The sequence below is a fragment of the Microcaecilia unicolor genome, chromosome 5 (genome assembly GCF_901765095.1).
Source record: "Microcaecilia unicolor chromosome 5, aMicUni1.1, whole genome shotgun sequence".
In the NCBI taxonomy this organism is placed as follows: Eukaryota; Metazoa; Chordata; class Amphibia; order Gymnophiona; family Siphonopidae; genus Microcaecilia; species Microcaecilia unicolor.
Window position 1 is genome coordinate 225,233,703 of NC_044035.1, and position 23,988 is coordinate 225,257,690.

The window sequence follows — 23,988 nt, forward strand, 5'->3', positions numbered from 1 at the left end:
TAAATGATCTGGAAATCAGAATACAAGTGAGGTGATTAAATTTGAAGATGGCACAAATCTATTCAAGGTTGTTAAAACACATGCAGACTGTGAACATTTTCAAGAAGACCTTAGGAAATTGGAAGACTGGGCATCCAAATGGCAGATTAAATTTAATGTAGACAAATGCAACGTGATGCACACTGGGAAGAAGATACCTGATGCTAGGATCCACCTTGGGGGTCAGCACCCAAGAAAAAGATCTAGGTGTAATTGCAGATAGTACGCTGAAATCTTCTACCCAGTATGCGGCATTTGCCAAAAAAGCAAACAGGATACTAGGAATTATTAGGAAAGGGATGGTGAATAAGACCAAAAATTTATTTATTTTTTTGTTACATTTGTACCCCGCGCTTTCCCACTCATGGCAGGCTCAATGTGGCTTACATGGGGCAATGGAGGGTTAAGTGACTTGCCCAGAGTCACAAGGAGCTGCCTGTGCCTGAAGTGGGAATCAAACTCAGTTCCTCAGTTCCCCAGGACCAAAGTCCACCACCCTAACCACTAGGCCACTACTATAATGCTTCTGTATCACTCCATGGTGTGACCTCACCTTGAGTACTGCATTCAGTTCTGGTCACCATATCAGGTCTGGTTGCCATATCTCAAAAAACATACAGCGGAATTGGAAAAGGTTCAAAGAAGAGCATCTAAAATGATAAAGGGGATGGAACTCCTCTCATATGAGGAAAGGCTAAAGAGATTAGGGCTCTTCAGCTTGGAAAAGGGACAGCTGAGGAGAGATATGATCAAGGACTAAACAGTTCTGAGTGGTGTAGAACGAGTAGAAGTGAATCAATTTTTTATTCATTCCAAAAGTACAAAGGCTAGGGAACACTCAATGAAGTTACATGGAAACAGGGCTGCTGAGAGGACACTGCCAGGCCCAGGGCAGAACCGGACCGCCCCTCCCCCCATGTGCCACCACTCCCTCCCACCAGCCCATCCCCTTACCTTTCTGTCTCTTCCTCCAAGGGGGGGCCAGCGTTGGCAAGCCTCTTCCTGCCTGCCTGCTCCCATGGTCTGTCCTCTCCTGCTCCTGTACATGCCAGGAGTCGGGGTTCTGGGCAGCACGCGGGAGCAGGAGATGACTGCCAGAAGCAGGCAGGCAGGAAGAAGCTTGCCAGGCCTGGGGAACCCCCACCCCTCCTCTCGGTGGCCCTGCATGGAAATACTTTTAAAACAAATAAGAGGAAATATTTTTCACTCAACAGATAGTTAAGCTATGGAACTCTTTGTTGGAGGATGTAATAACAGCAGTTACCGTATCTGGGTTGAACAAGTTCCTGGAGAAAATGTCCATAGTCTGCTATTGAGACAGACATGGAGAAGCTACTGCTTGCCCTGGGATTGGTAGCATGGGTTTCTGAGACAATAAAGAGGAATGTCCTAACCGAGCAAGAGTGCTGGAAATCATGTAAGAATATTTAAACAAACTACCAGAAAAACTCTCCAAGCTTGGAGGCATCATACTGCAGTTGTATCAGCTATGTGATCTCCTATAACCTGAAGCTATTCCAGATCTGCAGCACTTCATACGTACTGATCATCTGCCTCCAATGCTGTAATGACTTTAAAAAAAAAAAATTATTATAAACAATCTTTGAAACACATTTAAAATCCCAAATCAGCAACCCCAGTACTTAACTGACACCAAACTGGCAGAGCGCTGAAGATAAGCTGAATTTACCTTAGCCAGTTTTTTTGGTAGTCTTACATGATTTCCACCACTCTAGCTCGGTTAGGACACTCCTCTTTATTGTTCCTATTTTGGAGTGATAGCTTTTCCCTTGTTTTCTTTTGTGACTATTTGGGTTTCTGCCAGGTACTTGTGACTTGGATTGGCCACTGTTGGAAACAGGATACTGGGCTAGATGGACCACTGGTCTGACCCAGTATGGCTTATCTTATGTTCTGTGCCCTTAAGTAAGCACATAAAGTTAGCACAGCAAAACAGGCATCCTAACCTTATGCGCTGTGTTAACCAGGAACTGGTCTGAATATCAGCCAGTGCTCAGTAAAATTCCTGGTCAGCACATACACCTGGATATTCAAAGCCAGGAGCTGTGCATGCCCCAGGTTGAGTATCTGGAGTTAAGTCAGCCCGCAGCTGGAAGTGGCCTATAAGCTGCTTACCACCACCAGGAGCATAGCCACAGGGAGCCTCAGGGGCCCAGACCCCCCCCCCCCCAATGTTGACTTAGGCCCATCAGTATCCGTGCGTCCACTGACTCTCTCCTCCCATTCAGTCTCTGTCCCTCCCCACCCATCCCATATTAACCAGTTCCTTTCTCTCTCCCCTTCCATGTACCCACGTCAAGCAGCACAATTTTCCTCCTTCCCTCCTCTCGCCAGCCCACGCTAATAAATAACCCAAAGAAGACGTGCAGGACCACGACTCTCTGCCTGCCGCTACTGTTTCCTGTGCCAGCCCTAGAAGTTTACGTGAGAGGAAGCGGGACCAGCACAGGAAACAGTAGTACCAGGCAGTGAGCCACGGTCCCATGCGTCTTCTTTAGTTTATTAGTACAGGCCCGCAGAGCTGCAACAGGAGGGAGAGATGTAGATTATGCTGCTTTACGTTGGTACATGGAAGGGTAGAGAGAAAAAAACCAGGTAATAATGGATGGGTGGGGAGGAACAGAGAAATGGGGTAAGACTGGATAAGAGGGGGATAAAGGGGAGAGAGAGAAACAGAGCTAATACTAGATGGGGGAGACAAACATGGGGCAATACTTGATAGGGGGAGAGAGACTACTGCATGGCAGATGGGCAAGGAGAGAGACAGAAAGAGGGGCAGGGATGGGTTGTGGGGAAGAGAATAGGCGGGGCAATGCTAAATGGTGCAGGGAGTAGAAAGGCAGGGGCAGTGCTGCATGCAAGTAGGAGAGAGAGAGACAGGCAATGCTGGATAGGGGGATAGGAAAAACAGAGGAGATGATAGATGGCAAGAGAGAGAGAGAGAGAGAGAGAAGCAATACTCTATGAAGAGAGAGAGACAGAGCAATGCTGGATGTGTGAGGAGAGAGAGAAAGAGATAAGGACAATGCTGAATGGTGCAGGGGGATGTGGGAAGGAAGAGAGATGGGGCAATGCTTAATTCCAAGTGCAGATACTGACAGACAAGGCAGTGCTAGATGGCGTGGCAGGGGAGAGAGACAGAGGAGATACTGGATGGCAGAGTGGGGAAAGAGAAAGAGAGGAGAAGGGATGCTAGATGGCAGATGGTAGAGGGAGACACAGAGGGCAGAGATACATGACGGCAGAGGTAGAAAGAGAAGATTCTGGATGACAGGGGGAAGAGGAAAGAATTATTGTAAGACTGGGAAAGAAGAATGGGAGGCCAGACTGAAGGAAAGAAATGGAAAGCTGTAAGTAGACACAGTAAAAAAAAAAGGGAGATTACAATTAAAATGGAAGAAATCTAAAAGGCACAGAATTAAAAGAAGACAGGAAAGCAGTAACCAGAGACTAGGGGCAACACAATTAGAACAATTAAATAGCCAGACAGCAAAGGTAGAAAAAAATAATTTTATTTTTAATTTAGGATGAAGAATGTGGTAGCTGTGTTAGTTCACTTTAAAAGTTAATACATAGAAATAAAAGAAAAAAATGTAAAAGAAGGTGACACCGTTTTATTGGACTAAATATATTTTTTTACTAGCTTTCTTAAGCCAAAACCTCCTTCCTAAGTCAAGACAAGCTTACTATAACAGCAATATACTGTTCAGACCAGAAGAAGGAGATTCTGGCAAAAGAAAGCTAGTCAACAAATGTATTTCTGTTTACTAAGCCATGCTAGTGGCTTCCACGCAGCATTGCCAACACAGCCCATTCAAAGTGTTGGCACTAGCACACAGCCACCCACGCTAGCGGCTTAGTAAACGCCAGCATTTATTTGTTAATTTATAATGTAGGAATTAGCATCTGCTTTCTGCTCAGTACAGAAGGCCATGCATCTCTGTCTCTATTTCTCTAGTGTTGCACTGTATGCAAAGTCTTGCTTCTTGGGAGTTTAGTTTAATTTTTGTCTTCATATTTTCACTTTTAGTTTGTGGTTACTTATTCTGTACTTGAGGGTCTACATGTATTCGTGTGTGAAAAAGGCCAGGTATTCTGTTCACATTCAATGTCTGTGTATGATTGATCTGTACTAATCCAGCTTGTTTAGTTTTACAATAGGGGTACTGATGTTCTACTGCCCACTGCAATATTTACTGTGGTTAATGTTTCTAGGTAAATTCCTTGTTGTGTTACTTCTGTGGTGTTATGGTAACGTAGATTAGCTCTATAGGTCCTGGGTAATTTTTCTAGGTTTGGCATTAAAGGTACTTCACAATAAGCTTGGAACTGCAGAGTGTTTGTTTTTACTTAGATGACACCAAAATTAGAACTTTTTATTTTTTGGAGGGGGGGGTTGTTTTTTGTACGGTGAATTCCTGAAGAAATGCTCCTTTTCTGATTTACATAAGAAGAGCCAGCAATATTGGGGCAGACTGATGGTCCATCTAGCCCAGTATCCTGCTTCCAGCAGTGGCCAATCCAGGTCACAAGTACCTGGCAGAATCCTGAGTAATAAGATTCAATGCTGCCAACCCCAGGGATAAGTAGTGGCTTTCCCCATCTCCACTTTAATAACAGTTTATGGACTTTTCCTCCAGGAACTTATCCAAAACTTCTTAAAATGCAGATATACTAACTACTGTTACCATATTCTCCAGCAGAAAGTTCCAGAGTTTAACTATTCATTGGGTGAAAAAATATTTCCTTCTATTCATTTTAAGAGTATTACCATGTAACTTCATTGAGTGTCCCCTAGTCTGTACTTTTTGAAGGAGTAAAAAAATTGATTCTACTTCACTCAGGATTTCAGAGAACTCTATCACATCCCCCCTCAGCCGTCTCTTTTCTAAGCTGAAGGGTCCTAACCTCTTAAGCCTTTCCTCATATAAGAAGAGTTCACTCCCCTTAATCATTCTTTGAACCTTTTTTACTGTTGTATTAACACAGACTTATAAGAAACTTATATTTGTTGTAAAGCAAAGTTGAAGGATATGTGCCATTGTGGTAATTATTTTGCCAGATACTGCAAAGTGTGTTGCGATGTTGACCAGACACAAGTCTACTATAATTTCAAAGTTCAAGTTATGAGATAAAGCTACTATATTAAAAAAATGTTACTGTGTCCAAAGTGTCCATAAATGTGTATGGGTTTATTGTTGCTACAGGACAGATCATTATGGGAGGGGTGGCTTTGGGACAATTATGATTGTCGAGTTTAATTATTACAAAATATTTCCTTCTATTCATTTTAAGAGTATTACCATGTAACTTCATTGAGTGTCCCCTAGTCTTTGTACTTTTTGAAAGAGTAAAAAATCAATTCACGTTTACCTGTTCTACTCCACTCTTTCATAGAACTCTCACCCCCGTAATCTAACCTCACTCATACCTTTACCCACAGAAATATGTATACCACACATAATGCCCTTCTAGCTACCCGCTGTCTCCTTCCAATGTTTCAAGGCTTTGATCCATTGTTATATTCTTCAACAATACTTTGATTGTCTCGCATAACTCTTCACAATGTAATCCATAACCAAGTTGTAACAAATTGTACTTCCATCATTCATATCATATTGTAAGCCACACTGAGCCCTCAAAAAGGTGGGAAAATGTGGGATACAAATGCAATAAATAATAATAATAATAATACCCTTCCTCAGCCGTTTCTTTTCTAAGCTAAGCGTCCTAACCGCTTAAACCTTTCCTTATATAAGAGGAATGTGGTAGCCGTGTTAGTCCACTCTTAAGGTTATCAATAGAAATCAAACAAAATAAAACATGGAAAAGAAAATAAGATGATACCTTTTTTATTGGACATAACTTAATACATTTCTTGATTAGCTTTCGAAGGTTGCCCTTCTTCCTCAGATCGGAAATATTTATCTGAGGAAGAAGGGCAACCTTCGAAAGCTAATCAAGAAATGTATTAAGTTATGTCCAATAAAAAAGGTATCATCTTATTTTCTTTTCCATGTTTTATTTTGTTTGATTTCTATTGATAAACTTATATAAGAGGAATTCACTCCCCTTAATCATTCTCTGAACCTTTTCTAATTTTGCTATATCTTTTTATTTTTTTAATATCATTCTTAGAGGAGGGATTATGCGACTTTATGTGGATGCAAAATATATGTTTAAATTAACAGCATAATGGTCCAGTGTGCAGTGTCAGGGGTTGATATTTTTTGTATATTAGATTTCCAGGCTATATAATTAAACTGCTACTTCAGAGTATTTTACTGTTTTATCAATACAGCCTTATAAGGGGGGGGGGGGGGGCTAAGGCTGGGGCACTCAATATCCTTGAACCAGCCCTGCCATATATCTTCACCAAAGCACCGAGCTCTTTGGGCTACATTGAGCACCTGCACATAATGTACAAACCTGACACAGAGCTGTCAGGAACTCACTGCACACCAGTGCGTTTTTTCTAGTGAAAAAAGGTGCCGGTACTCAAATGCCAGGCCACCCTTTGGGGGGGGGGGAGTGATTACTGAGGCCCCCTGCAACGAGTCACAGAATCTATGACAAGGCAGAATGTGTGTGTAGAATCTGAGCTCTTTCATTAAAACTTGGAGTCCATGGGTCAATTTTAACAGACAATGGGAATGGTGCTGGTACTCAGTACCCCCAAGTACCACAGGAGCCGACTCTGTGGGTGCTTGAGCACCCCCAATATTGAGAAAATTCCTTGTATGTGTCCAGGGAGGGGTTATTTCCACAGGGCTTAGCACCCCCAATAATTTTGAAAAGTTAGCTCCTATGCCAAGTACCCCCCTCAAAAAAAGCCCTGCTGCACATACATATTTTGGTATAGACAAGACTCAATACAAATACATACATTCACATCCAGAAGGCTGGTCCTGTACTTACTTTGGGAATAAAAACGACACGGCAACATGTTCCCCACCACTCGCAGAAAGTCAGTACAAGTTGGTACAGCAGACCTCCTGGGACTCGCGTCTTACACCTTCCTAGCCTCAGAGTCCCGAAACACTTCCTGCTCTCCGTATAAGAAGATGGCAACGTTCCAAAACAACACCTGTAACCTGAGCCTGCAGCTCATCCATGTAGCTATTTTATGGACGGCAAAACACTGCAGTTCGTTGCTCTCACACAGGAGGAGTCCAGAAAAACTCACCCCGCCAGGTCCAGCAATGTTACTAAACCAGTTCCTTCTCATGGACACGCCCATTGACCTTTCACAAGCAATTCTTTGTACAGCAGTGCAGTTGCTTTTTATGAAACATCAATTGGAAAAAAAGCATGGGGTGGTATTAGTTTCACTTTACTTGGTATTAAGGGCGATGTATTGCTGTGAATTCAGTACTGTTTTAAAATTGTTTCTGTCATTAATTTAAATGCTTCAAAAAGTCTGGTCTGGTTATAGGTTGTATACAGGGGCTCTTTCAACACAACCTGTTTAAACAAAAAAAAATTAAGCTGCCCCATTTATACATTTAAATCTTGAGCTATTATGGTTATTTTGACCATTCTTTTAACCAAAGCATCACTGTTCATTTTTTCAGGAAATTCTCTGTATGGATCAAAGCTATACCAAATCTAATTTGATTATTTACATTTTTTACAGTAACAAATGGGGGGGGGGGGGGGGTCAGCAGCTCGTATTTAAATTATATTATCAAGGAAAAAAAAAAGCACAGACTACAATATTTCCACTTGTGGTGGAGGAGAGGGGATTAATTTTATTTTCCCTTGACATGCACACACGTGACCATAAGAGCCAACTTTTTTAAACAATTGGTGGTGCTCAACTTGGCACAAATTACCAAGTCCATATAATGGAAATTAAAGCATGGAGGATTGTGAGCACAACTGGCCAGGCTATTTTTAAGGGCCTCTTTTATCAAGCCTCGCTAGCGGCTCCTGGTGTGATAATGCTGACCAAGCCCAATCAATTTGAATGGGTTCCATCGGCATTGCCACGTGGGAACCACTACTGCAGCTTGATAAGAGGTCCTAAATGAGCACAGCAGGTGGCACATACACAAGGACTCATGGGTAAAAGAAATGCTAGGGCTAGCACTGCAACTGCCACCAGTCTCTCTTCTTCTCCAATCCATCGTCATAGTTTACCATCCTACTCCCAGCCAATCTACATCACTTTCACCCAGTGCCTTCCAATCCTCTCTGGCTCATCTACACAACCCATATTCTTCCCCTCCCAGACAATCCTCAATAGTTTCTCTTCTTTACCTAACTTGTGCACAACATACCCTTTATTTTCTCTCAGAACATCCCCATTTCTTTCTCAGCTCCTCCCTGCCTTAATATCTTTTTCCTCTTCTCATCATCTTATTCTGTTTTTACTGTACTTCTTTCTCCCAATGCAATTTGACTTTTGTTTTAGGGTAGGATGCTTAATACCTCCCTCCTCACTCGGGCATAGTTTGAGGGGACAATGGGGCAATACCCCCCCCCCCCCCACACACACACACATACACACACAAATGAGCTGCTACCCATTTTTCTTTCTCTTTCAACTTCCTATTGTTATGTCTGGGAATGTGAGTGAGCCCTTGTGCCCCGACTGAGCACAGTGAAGATGGAGTGACACCGCACTCGGTCAGGCAGCCAGACAACCCCTAGCTTCACCTGGAAAGCGACCGCCGTTCCCCGGCAGTTGAGCCCCCAAGTGCAGGCGGCCACCAGGACTTCCAGAACCGGCGGGGTTGCACAGCCACTGACCCGACAGGCAGGGAGAGCAGACACCGTAAAGGAATCAGCAGCGCAGTGAATAGTCAGAGAAACAGTCCGAGGTCTAGGCAGGCAGCAACACAGCTCGTAGTCAGGCAACAATCCAGGGTCTGGTACACAGGAACAAAGATAGCCGGCTGTAGAACACAGACTTAGACCACGACCTCTAAGCACTAGAAGCCGAAGCATGGAAGGACTGGTGGCAGGGCTTTAAATAGTGTAGGAATTAAGCTCAAACATGTGCAGCTGTTCCAAGATGGCTGCCCCCATCAGAGGAGATGCTCTACACCCAAATATGGGCTTCCTTCCTGAAGCTGCCCAACTTCAAGATGGCTGCCACAACCTGAGACACCCATCTCCAAGATGGCCGCCCTATCCCACATCCAAGATGGCCGCTGCATCCTCAAATGCCCATACCCTGCGCAAGCAGGCTGCACCTCTGGAGGAGTGTAACAGAGTGTAACACCTATTCTCATGTAGGCGGGATGTTGTAGGAGAGAGAAGGGCTTCTGGGGTAGGTCTAAAGCAGAATGTGTACTGCTTTCTTGCTGAGGCCGCCGGTGACTTGGGGGATTGGAAGATTGGGGGGGGGGGGCGATACCAGGTGCCACAGGGCTGGAAGGAGAGAAAGAACTGGAAGACTCCAGTGCTGTAGTGGTGGTGGTGGCAGAGGGGAGACGAAAGGAGAACAAGAGAGACGGGGCGGGCCCTGGTGGGAAAGGGTAAAAGAAAATGAGGCCACCAGGGAAGAGGGAGTAAAAGAGAGAGAAGGAGCAGAAGATGGATGTGAGTAGGGGTTACATGGACCTAGCTTATTGTAACCAGCGGGTTAGATAATAAAATATTGTTTTACCTGGGTCTGGGCGGGGGAGGTCTGGGAATTAGGCCACTCTGGTAGCCCAGCTGCTTCACTGGTGGCTAGCAGGAAGGTCTGTTTGAGGTCCAGAGGCATTTATGGGCCCTCGGGGCAGGAACTATGCTATCCACAGCTTGCTGTGGTGCTGTCCGGATGAGTTGTGCTATTTTCCTCCTGGGCGTGCTCAAGAAAATGGCTGGATTAAGCCTGTGTGGGGCGCTCCAAGCATGTGTGGCTTTTTTTGCATGTGCGTTAGTGCTCCCATGCTGGCACTAGGCCCAAAATGAAGTCGGGGCCTAGATTTGAAAAGCACCCTTGCAAGGCTCTGTGGTAAATCACCGTGTCTTCCCATGGCCATGAAGGGTCAACCGGGACCTGAACTAGAGGTAGTGGTCAAGTGAGCCTGTGGGGGACCAGGTAAGGGGTCTGGTGGCCCAGATTCCGTTTAGTTTTAGGTGAGCTAGTACTTTGAAGTTTTTGGAAGAAAATTATTATTGAGGTAAAATGAGAAAGTTTTGGTTTGGGCTAGTTCTGAGCTTTAAATTTGGCTTTTTTGAGCGGGTATCACTTAGGGGTGTGCATGGGGCGATTGCAGAATTTTATTAGAGTGGATGTCTATTTTTTATGGGGGTTTTGAGAGTAACTTGTGACAAAAATGTATATGCATGAAAAAAGTACAGTATGCTTGATTTGACGAGACTAATGGTTATAAGACATTTTGAACAAATTTAATGGTAATTTTTGTGGTATTTTTATTAAAAATTAAACTTTTCTATTCTCTATGGAAAAATTATCTTTCAAAATGGAGATTGTGGAAAGTTCAGTTTGGGTCCACGCTTCAAAACCTTGATTGGCTAGCGGAGGCTGCTGATACAATCAGAGTCGCTGTCTCCCTCAGCAACAGCATCCCTGGCAGTGGGGAGAGGGGCTGAAGACACTGAAGAGATAGGATATATGTGAGAGCTCTGACTGTGTCAGTGGCGTTCCTAGGGGGACTGACACCCGTGGCGGATCGCCGATGCGCCCCGCCCCACGGGTGCAGCGCCCCCCCCCCGGCGAAAGAACCCGCCGCTGGGGGGGTGCCGCGCGCCTGTTCGCTTTGTTCGTTTCCATGCTCCCTCTGCCCTGGAACAGGAAGTAACCTGTTCCAGAACGTAGCAGACAGGCGCGCCCCCCCCAGCGGTGTGCACCCGGGGCACACCGCACCCCCCCCCTTGGTATGCCACTGGACTGTGTGATAGATTTCGGATCCAAAAAATGTTTGAAAGTTAATTTTCCCTCAAAAGCTTAAGTAGTGAGTGAAGGTAAAGTGAGTTGGAAGTGAAAGGTATGTTTTTTTTTTTAATCTGAAACCGGATTTCTTATTACCTGTGTGCTGGTTGAAAGTTTTGGAATTAGGACTGATGGCAAGAAAACGATTGTGTGACTGTGTGAAACAGGTTTATTTAAGCGGATTAGCCCAAGTTAAGTCCCAAGGGAAATGGACCTTCAAGGCCTACAGTTTGGCCTGAAGTAAAACAGTTTTTGTATTATATATGATTTGCTAGTGTGACAGTGTAGGAGCTTGCACCCTTTTGGAGAGACCTAGTTGCTGTGGGTAGTGTGATTGAAAGGTTCAAAGAACAGTGCTCTGCTTTAGTTAGGGTATACATTGAAAAGTATAGGAGAATTATTTAGAGTTGTAAAATTAACATTTATTTTCTCACTTGCTTGCTGCTTTCTTTCCTTGCTCTCAGGCTCAGCCAGTGCCGTGTGTGTGTGTGTGTGTGTGTTGGAGGGAGAGGGCGGGAGGGGGCCACCACATAGCAGCGAGACAGAGCACAGCAGCAGAACTGGAATGTGCCCGGCTGCTGAGCAGGTTCAGTCCCGGTGGCCAGGTCCAACAAACAAAAACATGACCTCGAGAGATGACTACTTCCTGCTGGGTCCTTCCTTGTGGCTGCCAGCTGGGGCTGCATGCAGTGCTCAAGGCTGGTTGAGGGAGTCACATGAGGATTGATGCATGCCACGAGCTGACAGCTACATACCACACATGTGCCCGTAGATCAGCTGTCTGTAACAGTGTGGCCTCACTGGCATATGTGTGCTGTCTGGAAACCAGATGAACTCTCCAATTAAAAAAAAAAACAGCCAAACACCAGACAGTGCCCTCGAAAAGAGGACACATCCGGGGAACCCAGTCATAAGGTAACCCTACTCAACAGTGCCCTTGAAAAGAGGACATGTTTGATGAAACCCAGTAACATGGTAACCCTACCCCAGGAATCAGGACTTCTCCCGTCCTTGCACTCAGGTTAGGCTTGGCCACATTCCTGGCTTCTCCATACTCTGTACCTTATGCCTGGTTCAGCACAGTGGCATACCTAGCATATTTGACACCCGGGCCGATCATTTTTTAACACCCCCTCCTCTAAATGAAAATATTATTTTTACTAATAATCCATGAGTCACACAAGGGTGTACCTAGGAAAGGCAGCATCTTAAACATTGCAGTGATCACTAGAACATCAATACATCCATTGTAAAACAAAACAAGACATTAGTAAAAATGATCCTGCCAACAGAAAACCATGTCTTTTTCACAAACATAGAACACAGATACATCCTCACAAACTAAAATAGAAATATGTAGACAAAAATTAAACTGAACCCCCAAGAGGCCAGATTCCACATACAAACCAACACCACAGAAACAGTGATGCATGTCCCTAGTACGGTGCAAAATATAAAGTTAGCAGACGTAAATTTGAAAAAACTGACAAATACCAATCACCAATTTACAAATTAAAAAATAGAAATAAAACAAAACATAGAAAATAAGATAATACCATTTTATTGGACTAATAATTTTTCAATTAGTATTCAGAGGCCAAAACCTCCTTCCTCAGGTCAGTACTGTATACTACTGTTACGGTCCTGTCCTGACCTAAGGATGGAGGTTTTGGTCTCTGAAAGTTGGTCAAAACTGTATTAAAATTAGTCCAACAAAAAGATTACCTTATTTTCATTTTCTATTTATAACCACAGCTACAATACTACTTTATTCTAAAGCAAATAAATAAATACATCTTTTTTTTTTCTACCTTTGTTGTCTCTGGTTTCTGCTTTCCTCATCTTCTCTTCACTCTCTCCCTTCCCATCCAGCATCTGCTCTATTTCTCTCTCCCTTTCATCCAGCATCTGTCTGCTTTCTCTGCCCCTTCCATCCACTGTCTGCCCTTTCCCCCTTTCCATATGGTGTCTGCCAGCTTTCACTGCCTGCCTTTTCTTTCTCTTTTGCCTGTGTATCCCTCTCTTCTTTTTACATGATGCATTCCAGTATCCCCCCTCCATCTTTATTTCTCCTCTCTCTGTTCCTCATCCATATTCATCTTCTGCTTACCTCCTATTTGACTTTTTTCTCTCCATGTCCACTGTCATTCCCTCTGACTCACTATTTCTCCTATCCATAACCTCCCCTCTGTCTCTGTCCCTATTCCACTCATATTCAGCATTTGCTCTCTGTGTTCCCATCCATGTTCCCCCCCCCCATGTTCAGCATTTGCTCTCTGTGTTCCCATCCCCTTTCCCCCCATGTTCAGCATCTGCCCTCTGTGTCCCCTTCCCATGTTCCTCACCCTTCTTTCTCCCTCTCTCCTGCACTCCCACCCCAGGGCCAGTATCTCTCCATCCTCTTCTCTCCACCCCCCACCCCTTTCCCTTTGGTCTGGCTGGAATCGCTCTCCCTCTATCCTCCCCTACCTCGATTAGTGGGGTATTGCACTCCCCCCTTCTCACTCCACGCCCGCTCTGCTCCTGCATGCCTCCAAGTTTCCAGACCCACCAGTAGCATCTCAGCAATGAATGTGCTGCCTGCCTGCCCCGGAAGCCTCCTCTATACAACTTCCCGCATCGGCGGGACGCTGTATAGAGAATGCTTCCAGGGCTGGCCGAAGGCAGCGCTCACATTGCTGCCGGGAGGCCTTGAAGTTTAAAGACCAGCACAGTGGGGTGAGTGAGGAGGGGGGAGAGCGATACCACACTAGACGGGGGGAGGAGAGACAGGACACCCCATGCAGCACCGCACCAGTCGGAGGGGGGGGGTGAAGACGTACGCAGCAACACCACACCAGTTGGGGAAGGGGGAAGACATCAATGGGTGGCCGCACCCCCTAACGAGTTGCACCCGGGGTGGACTGCCCCCACCGCCCTGCCCTCAGTATGCCACTGCTTCAGCATCTACTTTGGGGTCCTCAATGGCATGGGTTGGGTAGCCCATTTACTCCAGCTTGCCAGCTCTGAGGGAACTTCTTTCTCCCTCCTCCTCTCTCCCTCCCCCTTTCTTACAGGGTCATTATATACTGATGGATGTCTGCTCTTTGCCACCCCTTTTCTCCAGCTTTCCTCCCCATAGGATTTTCTCTCTCAGAGCTTTGGAATCCCCTCCCCTTGTATGGAACTCCAGTTTGGGTTTTCCTTCCCATCAAGGTTCAAGTCCCATTCTGCTTTTCTACTAGGGTATGTGTGTGGTGAAGGAAGGCACAATGTCTTACTCACCACAATACGTAATCAGGAGTGGGTATACAAAAGTGATGTACTTCATATTAAAACATCTTATATGCATCTTAGTTACAGACAAAAACACACCTCGATACTTGAGATATCAAACATATAAATGGCAAGTGACTGACTCACCTGCAAATGCGCAGTAGAGACTTCCCTCTCTGTCCTGCCCTCGCGTCAAGACGTGATGATATCAGAGGGCGGAACAGAGAGGGAAATGGATGCTGTTGCCACTGGGAGCCTGAAGATGAAGGAAGAACATCGCCGGCACACCAACCTCCAACCCCCCCATCCCCAATGTCGTCACCGCCGCTCCCCTCCGCATCGGGACCCCTGCACTGCATGACAGCACCTCTCACTTCCGTGTGGTAGCGCTGCAGGCAGCAGCAGAGCAATCTGCTGCTGCCTGCAGTGCTTTCACACAGAGGTGAGAGGCCCTGTCATGTCAGTGCAGGAGGCCCGGCATGGAGGGGGGTGGGAGTGGCGGTGAGGAGGGTAGCTGGACATGGGGGGAGGTCGGGGTGAGAGAGGAGGGTTGCTGGACATGGGGAGAGAGCAGGGCAGAGAGGAGGGTTGCTGGACATGGGGGGAGGGCAGGGGAGAGCAGGGTGGGGGGAGGCCAAGGGAAAGAGGAGGGTTGCTGGATATGGGGAGAGGGCAGGGGACAGAGGAGGGTCGGTGGACGGGATGAGGCCAGAGGAGACAGGAGGGCTGCTGGACATGGGGGGGAGGGCAGGGGAGAGAGCATGGTTGCTGGACATGGATCGATGGAGGGGAGGGCAGGGGAGAGAGCACAGTTGCTGGACATGGGGGGGGAGGGCAGGGGAGAGAGGAGGTTTGCTGGATATGGGGGGAGGGCAGGGGAGAGAGCACAGTTGCTGGACATGGGGGGGAGGGCATGGGAGAGAGCACGGTTGGTGGACGGGGGGGGGGGAGGCCAAGGGAAAGGGAGGGTTGCTGGATATGGGGGGAGGGCAGGGGAGAGAGGATGGTTGGTGGACGGGGGGGGGAGGTCAGGGGATACAGGAGGGCTGATGGACATGGGGGAGAGGGCAGGGGAGAGAGCAGGGTTGCTGGACATGGATCAGGGGAGGGGAGGGCAGGGGAGAGAGGAGGTTTGCTGGACATGGAGGTGAGAATTACAAATCTCGCCCGTTTTAAACGGGCTTAACGGCTAGTGTCTACATAAACTATGTAAGTAGGAGTGACTATACATGAGTGATGTACATATTTAAACATCTTATATACACCTAAAATAACAATATCTCTGTGTAAAAGAGCTAAGAGATAGCAATACTATTAATTAATAATAAACTAAAACTAAAGACTGTGCATCTCAGAGGTAATAAATAATCAGCAATTGAGAGATGAAAAGAGGGCAAGCTTGTAACTGTGCAATAGATAATGAAAAAAGTACCTCAATAGGACATATGTGAATAGAACATCGTACTGCTCTAAAAAAAAGGCAAAAATAATTATACTCAGAGGGGCATTTTCGATATGACATCTAAGTCCAACTTTGGACGTTTTGCTAAAAACGTTCAAAATTCAAGTGGGGGCTATTTTCAAAATAGAAAAATGTCAATTATTTTTTAATAGCTATCTGCTAGATGATTTTGTGCTCTGTGCATTTATCTTTTTGGTCCATTTTTGAACAAAAAAAAGTCTAAGCCATTGGGATGTAGGAGAAGCCAGCGTTCTTAGTAGACTGGCCACACAGATATCCCAGGAGAGCAATATGGCACCCTAGGGAGAACTGTAGTGAACTTCAAATAAATGCTCCCAGGTACACATTTCACTGTTGCTCCCTCATCTTGTTTACGGAGCCCCTCAAACCCCATGCAAAATGCACTACCCCCAACTGTACACCAGTACAACAGCCCTTATGGGTGAAGGGGACACCTATATGTGGGCACGGTGAGTTTTGGAGGGCTTACAGTTTCCACCACAAATGTAATAGGTAGGGGAAGGTATAACATTTGTTCAAAGTGCAGCAGAGAAATTGCATGGTATGACCTCAGCCCAGCCCCGATGAGAAGATGCTGGAGCTGCCATGCAACCTGGCGATGGTTCATTGCAGCCCAGCTTAGGGTCAACTGGCTTCGGTTGGGGAGGCATAGAGGGGCATAATCGAACGATAACGCCTATCTCCATGGGCGTTTATCTCCGAGAACGGGTCCGTGAAGGGGCGGAGCCAACCGTATTTTCGAAAAAAATAGACGCCCATATGTTATTCGCTACTTTGTGAGCTGGGCGTTTTTGTTATTCAGTGATAATGGAAAATGAAAGCGCCCAGCTCAAAAACGAATACATCCAAGGCATTTGTTCGTGGGAGGGGCCATGATTCGTAGTGCACTAGTCCCCCTCACATGCCAGAACACCAACCGGGCACCCTAGGGGGCACTTTTACAAAACAAAAAAAAAAGGTAAAAGAGCTCCCAGGTGCATAGCACCCTTCCCTTGTGTGTTGAGCCTCCCAAATCCCCCTCAAAACCCACTGCCCATAAGTCTACACCATTACTATAGCCCTAAGGGGTGAAGGGGGGGCACCTACATGTGGGTACAGTGGGTTTGGGGGGGTTGGACGACTAACGCATTAAGCAGCACAATTGTAACAGGTAGGGGGGGGATGGGCCTGGGTCCACCTGCCTGAAGTCCACTGCACCCCCTAATAAGTGCTCCAGTAACCTGCATACTGCTGCCAGGGAGGTGGGTATGACATTTGAGGGTGAAAAGAAAAAGTTGTGAAACGTCATATTTTGTGCTGGGAGGGGGTTTGTGACCACTGGGGAAGTCAGGGGAGGTCATCCCCGATTCACTCCAGTGGTCATCTGGTCATTTAGGGCACTTTTTGGGGCCTTATTCGTGGAAAAACAGGGTCCAGGAAAAGTGCCCTAAATTCTCGCTAAAATCGCATATTTTTCTTCCATTATCGGCGAAAGGGCGCCCATCTCTGTTCGCCCGATAACCACGCCCCAGTTCCGCCTTCGACACGCCTTCGACACGCCCCCGTCAACTTTGTCCGCATCCGCGACGGAGTGCAGTTGAAAGCGTCCCAAATTCGGCTTTTGATTATACCGCGTTATTCGTTTTTGTGAGATAAACGCCCATCTCCCGATTTAGGTCGGAACTTGGGCGTTTTTCTCATTCGATTATAAGCTGGATAGGGTAGCAAGGTGATATTTTGGGGTGGCACCTGCCATCCAATAACGACGCCTGTGCATGAACCAATTAACAGCCCGGCACTGATGAGAAGATGGAGCTGCAAATAGTGATTACCAGCACAAGCGCAGCAGGCTTGGTTGTTTGTGCCCTGGGGAATGAAGGGGAGCAAAGTAGAAGCTGGATGGGAATATAGGAGGGGGGAGCAGTGGCGTTCCTAGGGGGGGGGGGGCGGTGGGTGCGGTCCGCCCCGGGTGCACACCGCTTGGGGGGGGGGGGTGCCGCCCACGCCTGTCCTTCGTTCGTTCCATGCTCCCTCTGCCCAGGAACAGGTTACTTCCTGTTCCGGGGCAGAGGGAGCATGGAACGAACGAAGGACAGGCACGCGCTTGCACCCGGGGGGGGTTCTTTCGTGGGGGGGTGTCCTTTCGCCGGGGTGGGGGTCGCGCTGCATCCGGGGGGCGCTGCACCCGGGGGGGCGGGGCGCATCGGCGATCTGCCCCGGGTGTCAGCCCCCCTAGGAACGCCACTGGGGGGGAGAGAAGCTGGATGGGAATATGACAGTGAGGGGAGAAGCTGGATGGGAATATGATAATGAGGGGAGAAGCTGGATGGGAAGATGAGGGGAGGGGAGAAGCTGGATAGAAATATGAGAGGAGGGAACCTGGATGGAACTCGGGGGTGTGGAAGGAAGGAGAACAGAGCAGTAGCTAGATGTGACTAGTGGTAATAGGGGAGGGAAGGAGGGGAGGTAGGGAACACAGAAGAAGCTGCATGTAACTAGGAGGTGGAGGGGAACAAGGCAGAAGCTGGAAAGGGAACAGAGCAGCAGGGATGTGACTGATGGTGATGGTGGGAAGTACAGCAGAAGCTGGATGTGACTATGACGGAGAAGGGAACAAATCAAAAGCTGAATGGGACTGGGGGAGGGGAACAGGACATAAGCTGGATGTGACTCAAGGGGAAGGGAACAGAGCAGAAGCTGGACTGGACTAGGAAGGGAGAAAGAGAACAATGCAGAAGAACTAGGACTTTGTGGTTGAATGGGAGTGCGTTGGGGAACAGAACAGGGAATTATGGATGGGAGAGACTGAGTGGAACTTCGGCAGAGATAGTGAGGTGTGTTTATATTTGTTTACTGTAGTCTTGATAAACCGCATTAGTTAACAAAAAGGTCAAAGCGGTGTAGTCACGAGCCTCGAGTCATTGAAGTGTGTGACCTCTTGTGCCCTTTCCCTAAGGTAGGAATAGGTGGTCTACAAGCTTGAGGTACTTCACCTGCAGCAACCGCCATTCCCCAGGGTTGAGCCCCCAGGTTTGGGAAGCAGAGCTGAACAAGGAGTGGAAGGAGCGATTATCACTGCCTGCCCAGCAGGGCAAGGTCAAAGCCCAGGCAGATTCCAAGACAAAGAGTAGAAATGATCAGTAGATAACCAAGTAAAGTATCAGGCGGGCAGCAAGGCAGATCAGCGAAGGCATCCGGGCAAGGTTCAAGACAGGCAGCAAGGCAGGTCAGCGTTGTTATCTGGGCAAGATTAAAAAATGGGCATGGAGAATAGCACACCAGGAATTACAGACATGAATAGTAGCTAATCACCAGACAACGCGCCAAGGCCGCAGATAAGAGCGAGGGTGTCTGATGTCATCTAGTAGTGTGGTGAACAGCACGGTGTGGAACCAACACAAGCAGTGTGCATGTGCGACAGCAGGAAAACAGTGTGATTACACCACTCACAGCTGGGACGGCATCATGGCTTGTTCTGCTCTGGTAAGGCACCACCATGACAGGTGTACAAATTACAACATTAAAAATAGAAATTAACTCCATTTAACAGTGGCGTACCTAGGGTAGCTGACACCCGGGGCCGGTCATTTTTTAACCCCCCCCCCCCCCCAAATCCAGTACTAGGCATACCGAGAATACAAAACATCAGGACCTATAGAGCGATTCTACCATACCATAAGCAGTAATTTCTACGAGTCACACAAGGAAAAGGAAAGCATCTTAAACACTACAGTGAGCACTAGAACATCAATTCACATTGTAAAATGAAACCAGACAGAATAATACAGATCGTCGATCCTGCACAGTCAATGCCAACTGAAAGCCATGTCTTTTTCACAAACACAGATATACCCTAATCCACTATAGAATAAGTAGTAATATTTAAACTTTCTATTTAGACAAAAATTAAACTGAACTCCCAAGATGCCAGACTCTGCATACAATGCAACACCACAGAAACAGAAAACGTCCCCTAGTACTGTGCAAAATATAAAGACAGCAGATGTAAATTTGAAAAAACTAACAAATACCAATCACCACTTTACAAATTAACAAATAGAAATAAAACAAATAATATCATTTTATTGGACTAATACATTTAGCTTTCAGAGACCAAAATCTCCTTCCTCAGGTCAATACAGTATAGTGCTGTTACATTATCCTATCCTGACCTGAGGAAGGGGGTTTTGTTCTCTGAAAGTTAAGTCAAAATGTATTAAAATTAGTCCAATAAAAAGATGACCTTATTTACATGTTCTACTTATAAACATTTATTAACACAGCTACAATACTATATCCTAAAGCAAAATAATTAAAATATATATTTACAGTTTGTTGTCTCTGGTTTCTGCTTTCCTCATCTTCTTTTCACTGTCTTCCTTCCATCCAGCATGTCTTCGCTCACTCTCTGCCATCCAGTGTCTGCCCTCTCTAATGTCCCTTCCATCCAGTGTCTGCCCTCTCTCTCTGCCCCTTCCATCCACTGTCTGCCCTCTCTCTTCCTTCCATCCACATCTGCCCTCTATCTCTGCCCCTTCCATCCACCATTTACCCCAGTCTGCCTCTTTCTCTCTCCCCCTTCCACCCACCATCTGCCCTTTCTCTCTGCCCCTTCAATCCGTCTGCCCTCCCTCTCCCATCCATCCAAGGTCTGCCCTCCCTCACGCTCCCCACTTCCATCCAGGGTCTGTCCCCTCTCTCTCTGCCCACTCTTTTCAGCCCCCTTATTCCACCTGCCCCTAGTTCCAGCCCCAGCCCACATCTCCCACCTGCCCCCCTTTTCAGCCCCACTATCCCACCAGTCCCCAGCCCTTTTCTCCCATCAGTCCCGAGCTTCAGCCCCAGCCAGTTCTCCCTGTCCCCTTTAAAGCCCCCAGTTTCAGCCCCTGCCCCGTTTCAGCCCCCAGTTCCAGTACTAGCCCCCTTATCCCAAATACCCTCCTTTTCAGCCCCCAGTTCCAGCCCCCTTCATCCACCACATGCCTTGCATCTCCCCTTTTCAGCCCCAGACCCATTCTCCCACCTGCCCCAGGCATGGACCCATTTTCCCTCCTGCCCCCTTGTCAGACCCCCAGACCCCTTCTCCCATCTGAGCACTCCCCTCCCCAATCCCCTTCTCCCCTATGAGCACCCCCACCCTCCCCAATCCCCTTCTTCCCTCTGAGCACCCTCACCCTCCCCAATCCCCTTCTCCCCTCTGAGCTCCCCAATCCCCTTCTCCCCTCTAAGCACCCTCCCCAATCCCCTTCTCCCCTATGAGCACCCCCACCCTCTCCAATCCCCTTCTCCCCTATGAGCACCCTACCCAATCCCCTTCTCCCCTACGGTATGAGCACCCCCACCCTCTCCAATCCCCTTCTCCCCTCTGAGCACCCTCCCCAATCCCCTTCTCCCCTATGAGCACCCCCACCCTCCCCAATCCCCTTCTCCCCTATGACCACCCTCCCCAATCCCCTTCTTCCCTCTGAGTACCCTCACCAATCCCCTTCTCCCCTCTGAGCCCCCCCTCTCCCATCTGAGCCCCCCCTCCGTCGAGAGGCCTGAGCCCTCTTCACCCTAAAGCCACCACCCTGCTTTTTTTTTTTTAATCCGTGCAGCGATGCAGGCAGCGCCTCGCGTCTGCCGTGCATGAACTGAAAAGAGGAAATTGCTTTGCTGACGTCGGGCCTTCCCTCGCTTGTTGTCCCGCCCTCTTTTGAGGTAACTTCCTATTTCCTCGAGGGCGGGACAACAAGCGAGGAAAGGCCCGACGTCAGCAAAGCGATTTCCTCTTTTCAGTTCATGCACGGCAGACGCGAGGCGCTGCCTGCATCGGCGATCGCTGCATGGATTTAAAAAAAAAACTGCCGGCTCTCGCGGAGCACCCCCCACCCGCTGACACCCGGGGCGGACCGCCCCCACCGCCCCCCCCTTGGTACGCCACTGCCATTTAAGATAGTAAAGAGACATTCACACATAGAGAAAAAGAATAGTAGGAGAAGAGAAGGTAGGTGTGTGTTAGGGAATGGTGAGACTGATAGGAATTTCTAGGGGTGAGATATTAATGGGGTTGTGTTAAATGGGTTAGTAGTATGAGTGAACATGTGAGATGGGGGTAAGTAAAAGGGGATGAAGTATAGGGAGAGGTTAAGAAGTAGTAATGACCTGGAGGACTGGAGTGAGAATGAGACATATTGAAAAGGTATGGGGATACTGTGGAAGGGTATGAGAGATGAAGAGGGGTGAGTCTTTAAAGGGGTTGAATGAGGAAGGAAATTAGATTAAAAAGATGGTGAAAGAGAGGTAATAGGAGATAGAAGAATGGCCTGGGGGTAAGGGAGAAAAGGAAGGAGAGACAGGGATTGGGCTGGGGCTTTCAAGTGTACAGCGCTGCTTACGTCTAGTAGCGCTATAGAAATGATAAGTAGTAGTAGTAGTATTAGATTAGAGGCATTGGAGAGTAGATGAGAGCAGTGAGGATGAGTACAGGGGACAGAAATGGGGGGGGGGGGTCTAGGGAATGGGTAGAAGATGAAAAAAGAGACAGAGGGGGCAATGGGAGTCCTGAAGAGTGGATGGGAAGGATAGAGGAAAAGCTGGTAGGGAGATGAGGGGTGAAAAGAATGATATGGAAAAAAGGGAGAATGAGGGGTAAAATCATAAAGGAATGGATATAAAGGCAAAGAAGAGAAAAGGGGGAAAACCCCATAAAGATCAGTGCCAAACAGATAGAGATGAAAAGGAAGAAGACCATGCTATGGCTTAGATACAAGAAAACCTCCTAAGCTCTAGGAAATAGGGCCAATAGGTTTGCATGGGTTAGAGCACTGCAGGCACTGGTGTGCCCTGCTCCATGTTAGCTTAGTTGATGCTTTCAGCCAAGATTGAGGTTCTGTGGACTGCAGTTCCGGGTTGGGTGTCAACTGGTGGGCATTTCTGGCTTCCCAAACTCCTTGCATTACCTATCATAAGGTAGAATTTAAGGGGAGAGGGCTACAACCATGGAATGGTAATGTCCAGAGGGTTCCTATCTTTCTCCCACCACTGGTCTAACAGCTTTGGTATGTCCCACTTGTCTGGACTGGTCTAACAGGATGATAAGAAAGGTAAAGTTTGTTATTACCTGCTAATTTTCTTTTCTTGAATCCTGCTAGACTAGTGCAGTATCCACCCTGGAATACTGCACTTGGAAATTCCCCTCAGGGTTGATTGGCAGGCTCAGCTATACCAGAAAGTTTCTTTGTAGCCTGAGGCCAGATAATAGTTGAGCTTATTGTGTTGGTGGCTCCAGGTAAGAACCAGCCTGTTCCTGTTCCTGAGGAAGTCAGAAGCCTGGATTTAGTTATGATTGGCCTATGCTGTTTATCCATGTTATGGAGCTATAACATTGAATTGTTGTTGCTTTAGAATGTTACCCTATAAGGTTGCCTTATAATGTGGCTCTGTATTGTTTTTTTGCAATGCTGCTGTATAATAGTGCTGCATTGCAATACTATTCTATTCTATAATGTTGCTATTTAAGTAGGCCTATGAAGTTAATTCATAATGCTATTTCTTTTTGTTCCTATATTATATTGATCTATGAATTTGGCTCATCAGCTTTAGCAGTAATGTTAATCTATAAGGTTGAGCCTATAATGTTCAAGTGATTCAGATCTGCTTTGTTAATATTATACTGGCAAGTTCCAGGGCTGCACTATCTCTTCTACTGATGATGATGCCATTGAATTGTCATTGTTCTCTGCCTCCATCTGCTGGTTGGAGGATATAATCCACTTGTCTGGACTGGTGTAGCAGGTTTCAAGGAATGGAAATTAACAGGCAAGAACAATTTTCACCATTTAAAAGTCTATTGCAAAAATTATGCACTCCACTTCTCCCAAACCTTCTTTCACCATGCCCACAAACTAATAAAGATCCCCTAATGGCAGGCTTAAAAGCTGATAATAATAGATAGACATAATAGAATAGCTTCAAAGCAAAAAGTTAACTAAGAGATGGTTCTTTTGGGCTCTCCAATAATATACAAGTATACACAAAAGTAAGGATAGAAAAACAATAAGATAAATAGTCCATAAATACAAGGGGGAATAGTTACAAAAAGAATCAAAAAGTCTCACTTGGAGGCGTATTTTCAAAGCACTTAGCCTTACAAAGTTCCATAGGCTTCTATGGAACTTTGGAAGGCTAAGTGCTTTGAAAATATGCCTCTTGGTCTCCTCTGAGCAGTACTCTCTGCTTCAGACTAAGCATTTTTCTCACCTGGCTTCCAGATTGGATATTTGAATACTCTTCTGTGTGGTGCCCTTATACTCCTTGGTGTTAGTGAATAACCTTCCTT

The 23,988-nt window shown here is 46.8% G+C and overlaps 1 protein-coding gene across 1 annotated transcript in view; it reads right to left on the reverse strand.

Moving 5' to 3' along the window:
- Window positions 1-7,211, reverse strand: part of LOC115470563 (protein FAM3B-like) — a 163,306-nt gene extending 156,095 nt beyond the window's left edge. Inside the window, 1 exon segment of the mRNA XM_030203822.1 lies at window positions 6,979-7,211. Within this exon segment, the coding sequence (XP_030059682.1) occupies window positions 6,979-7,006 (28 nt within the window). The 5' untranslated portion in view covers window positions 7,007-7,211.
- Window positions 7,212-23,988: the final 16,777 nt, after the last annotated feature.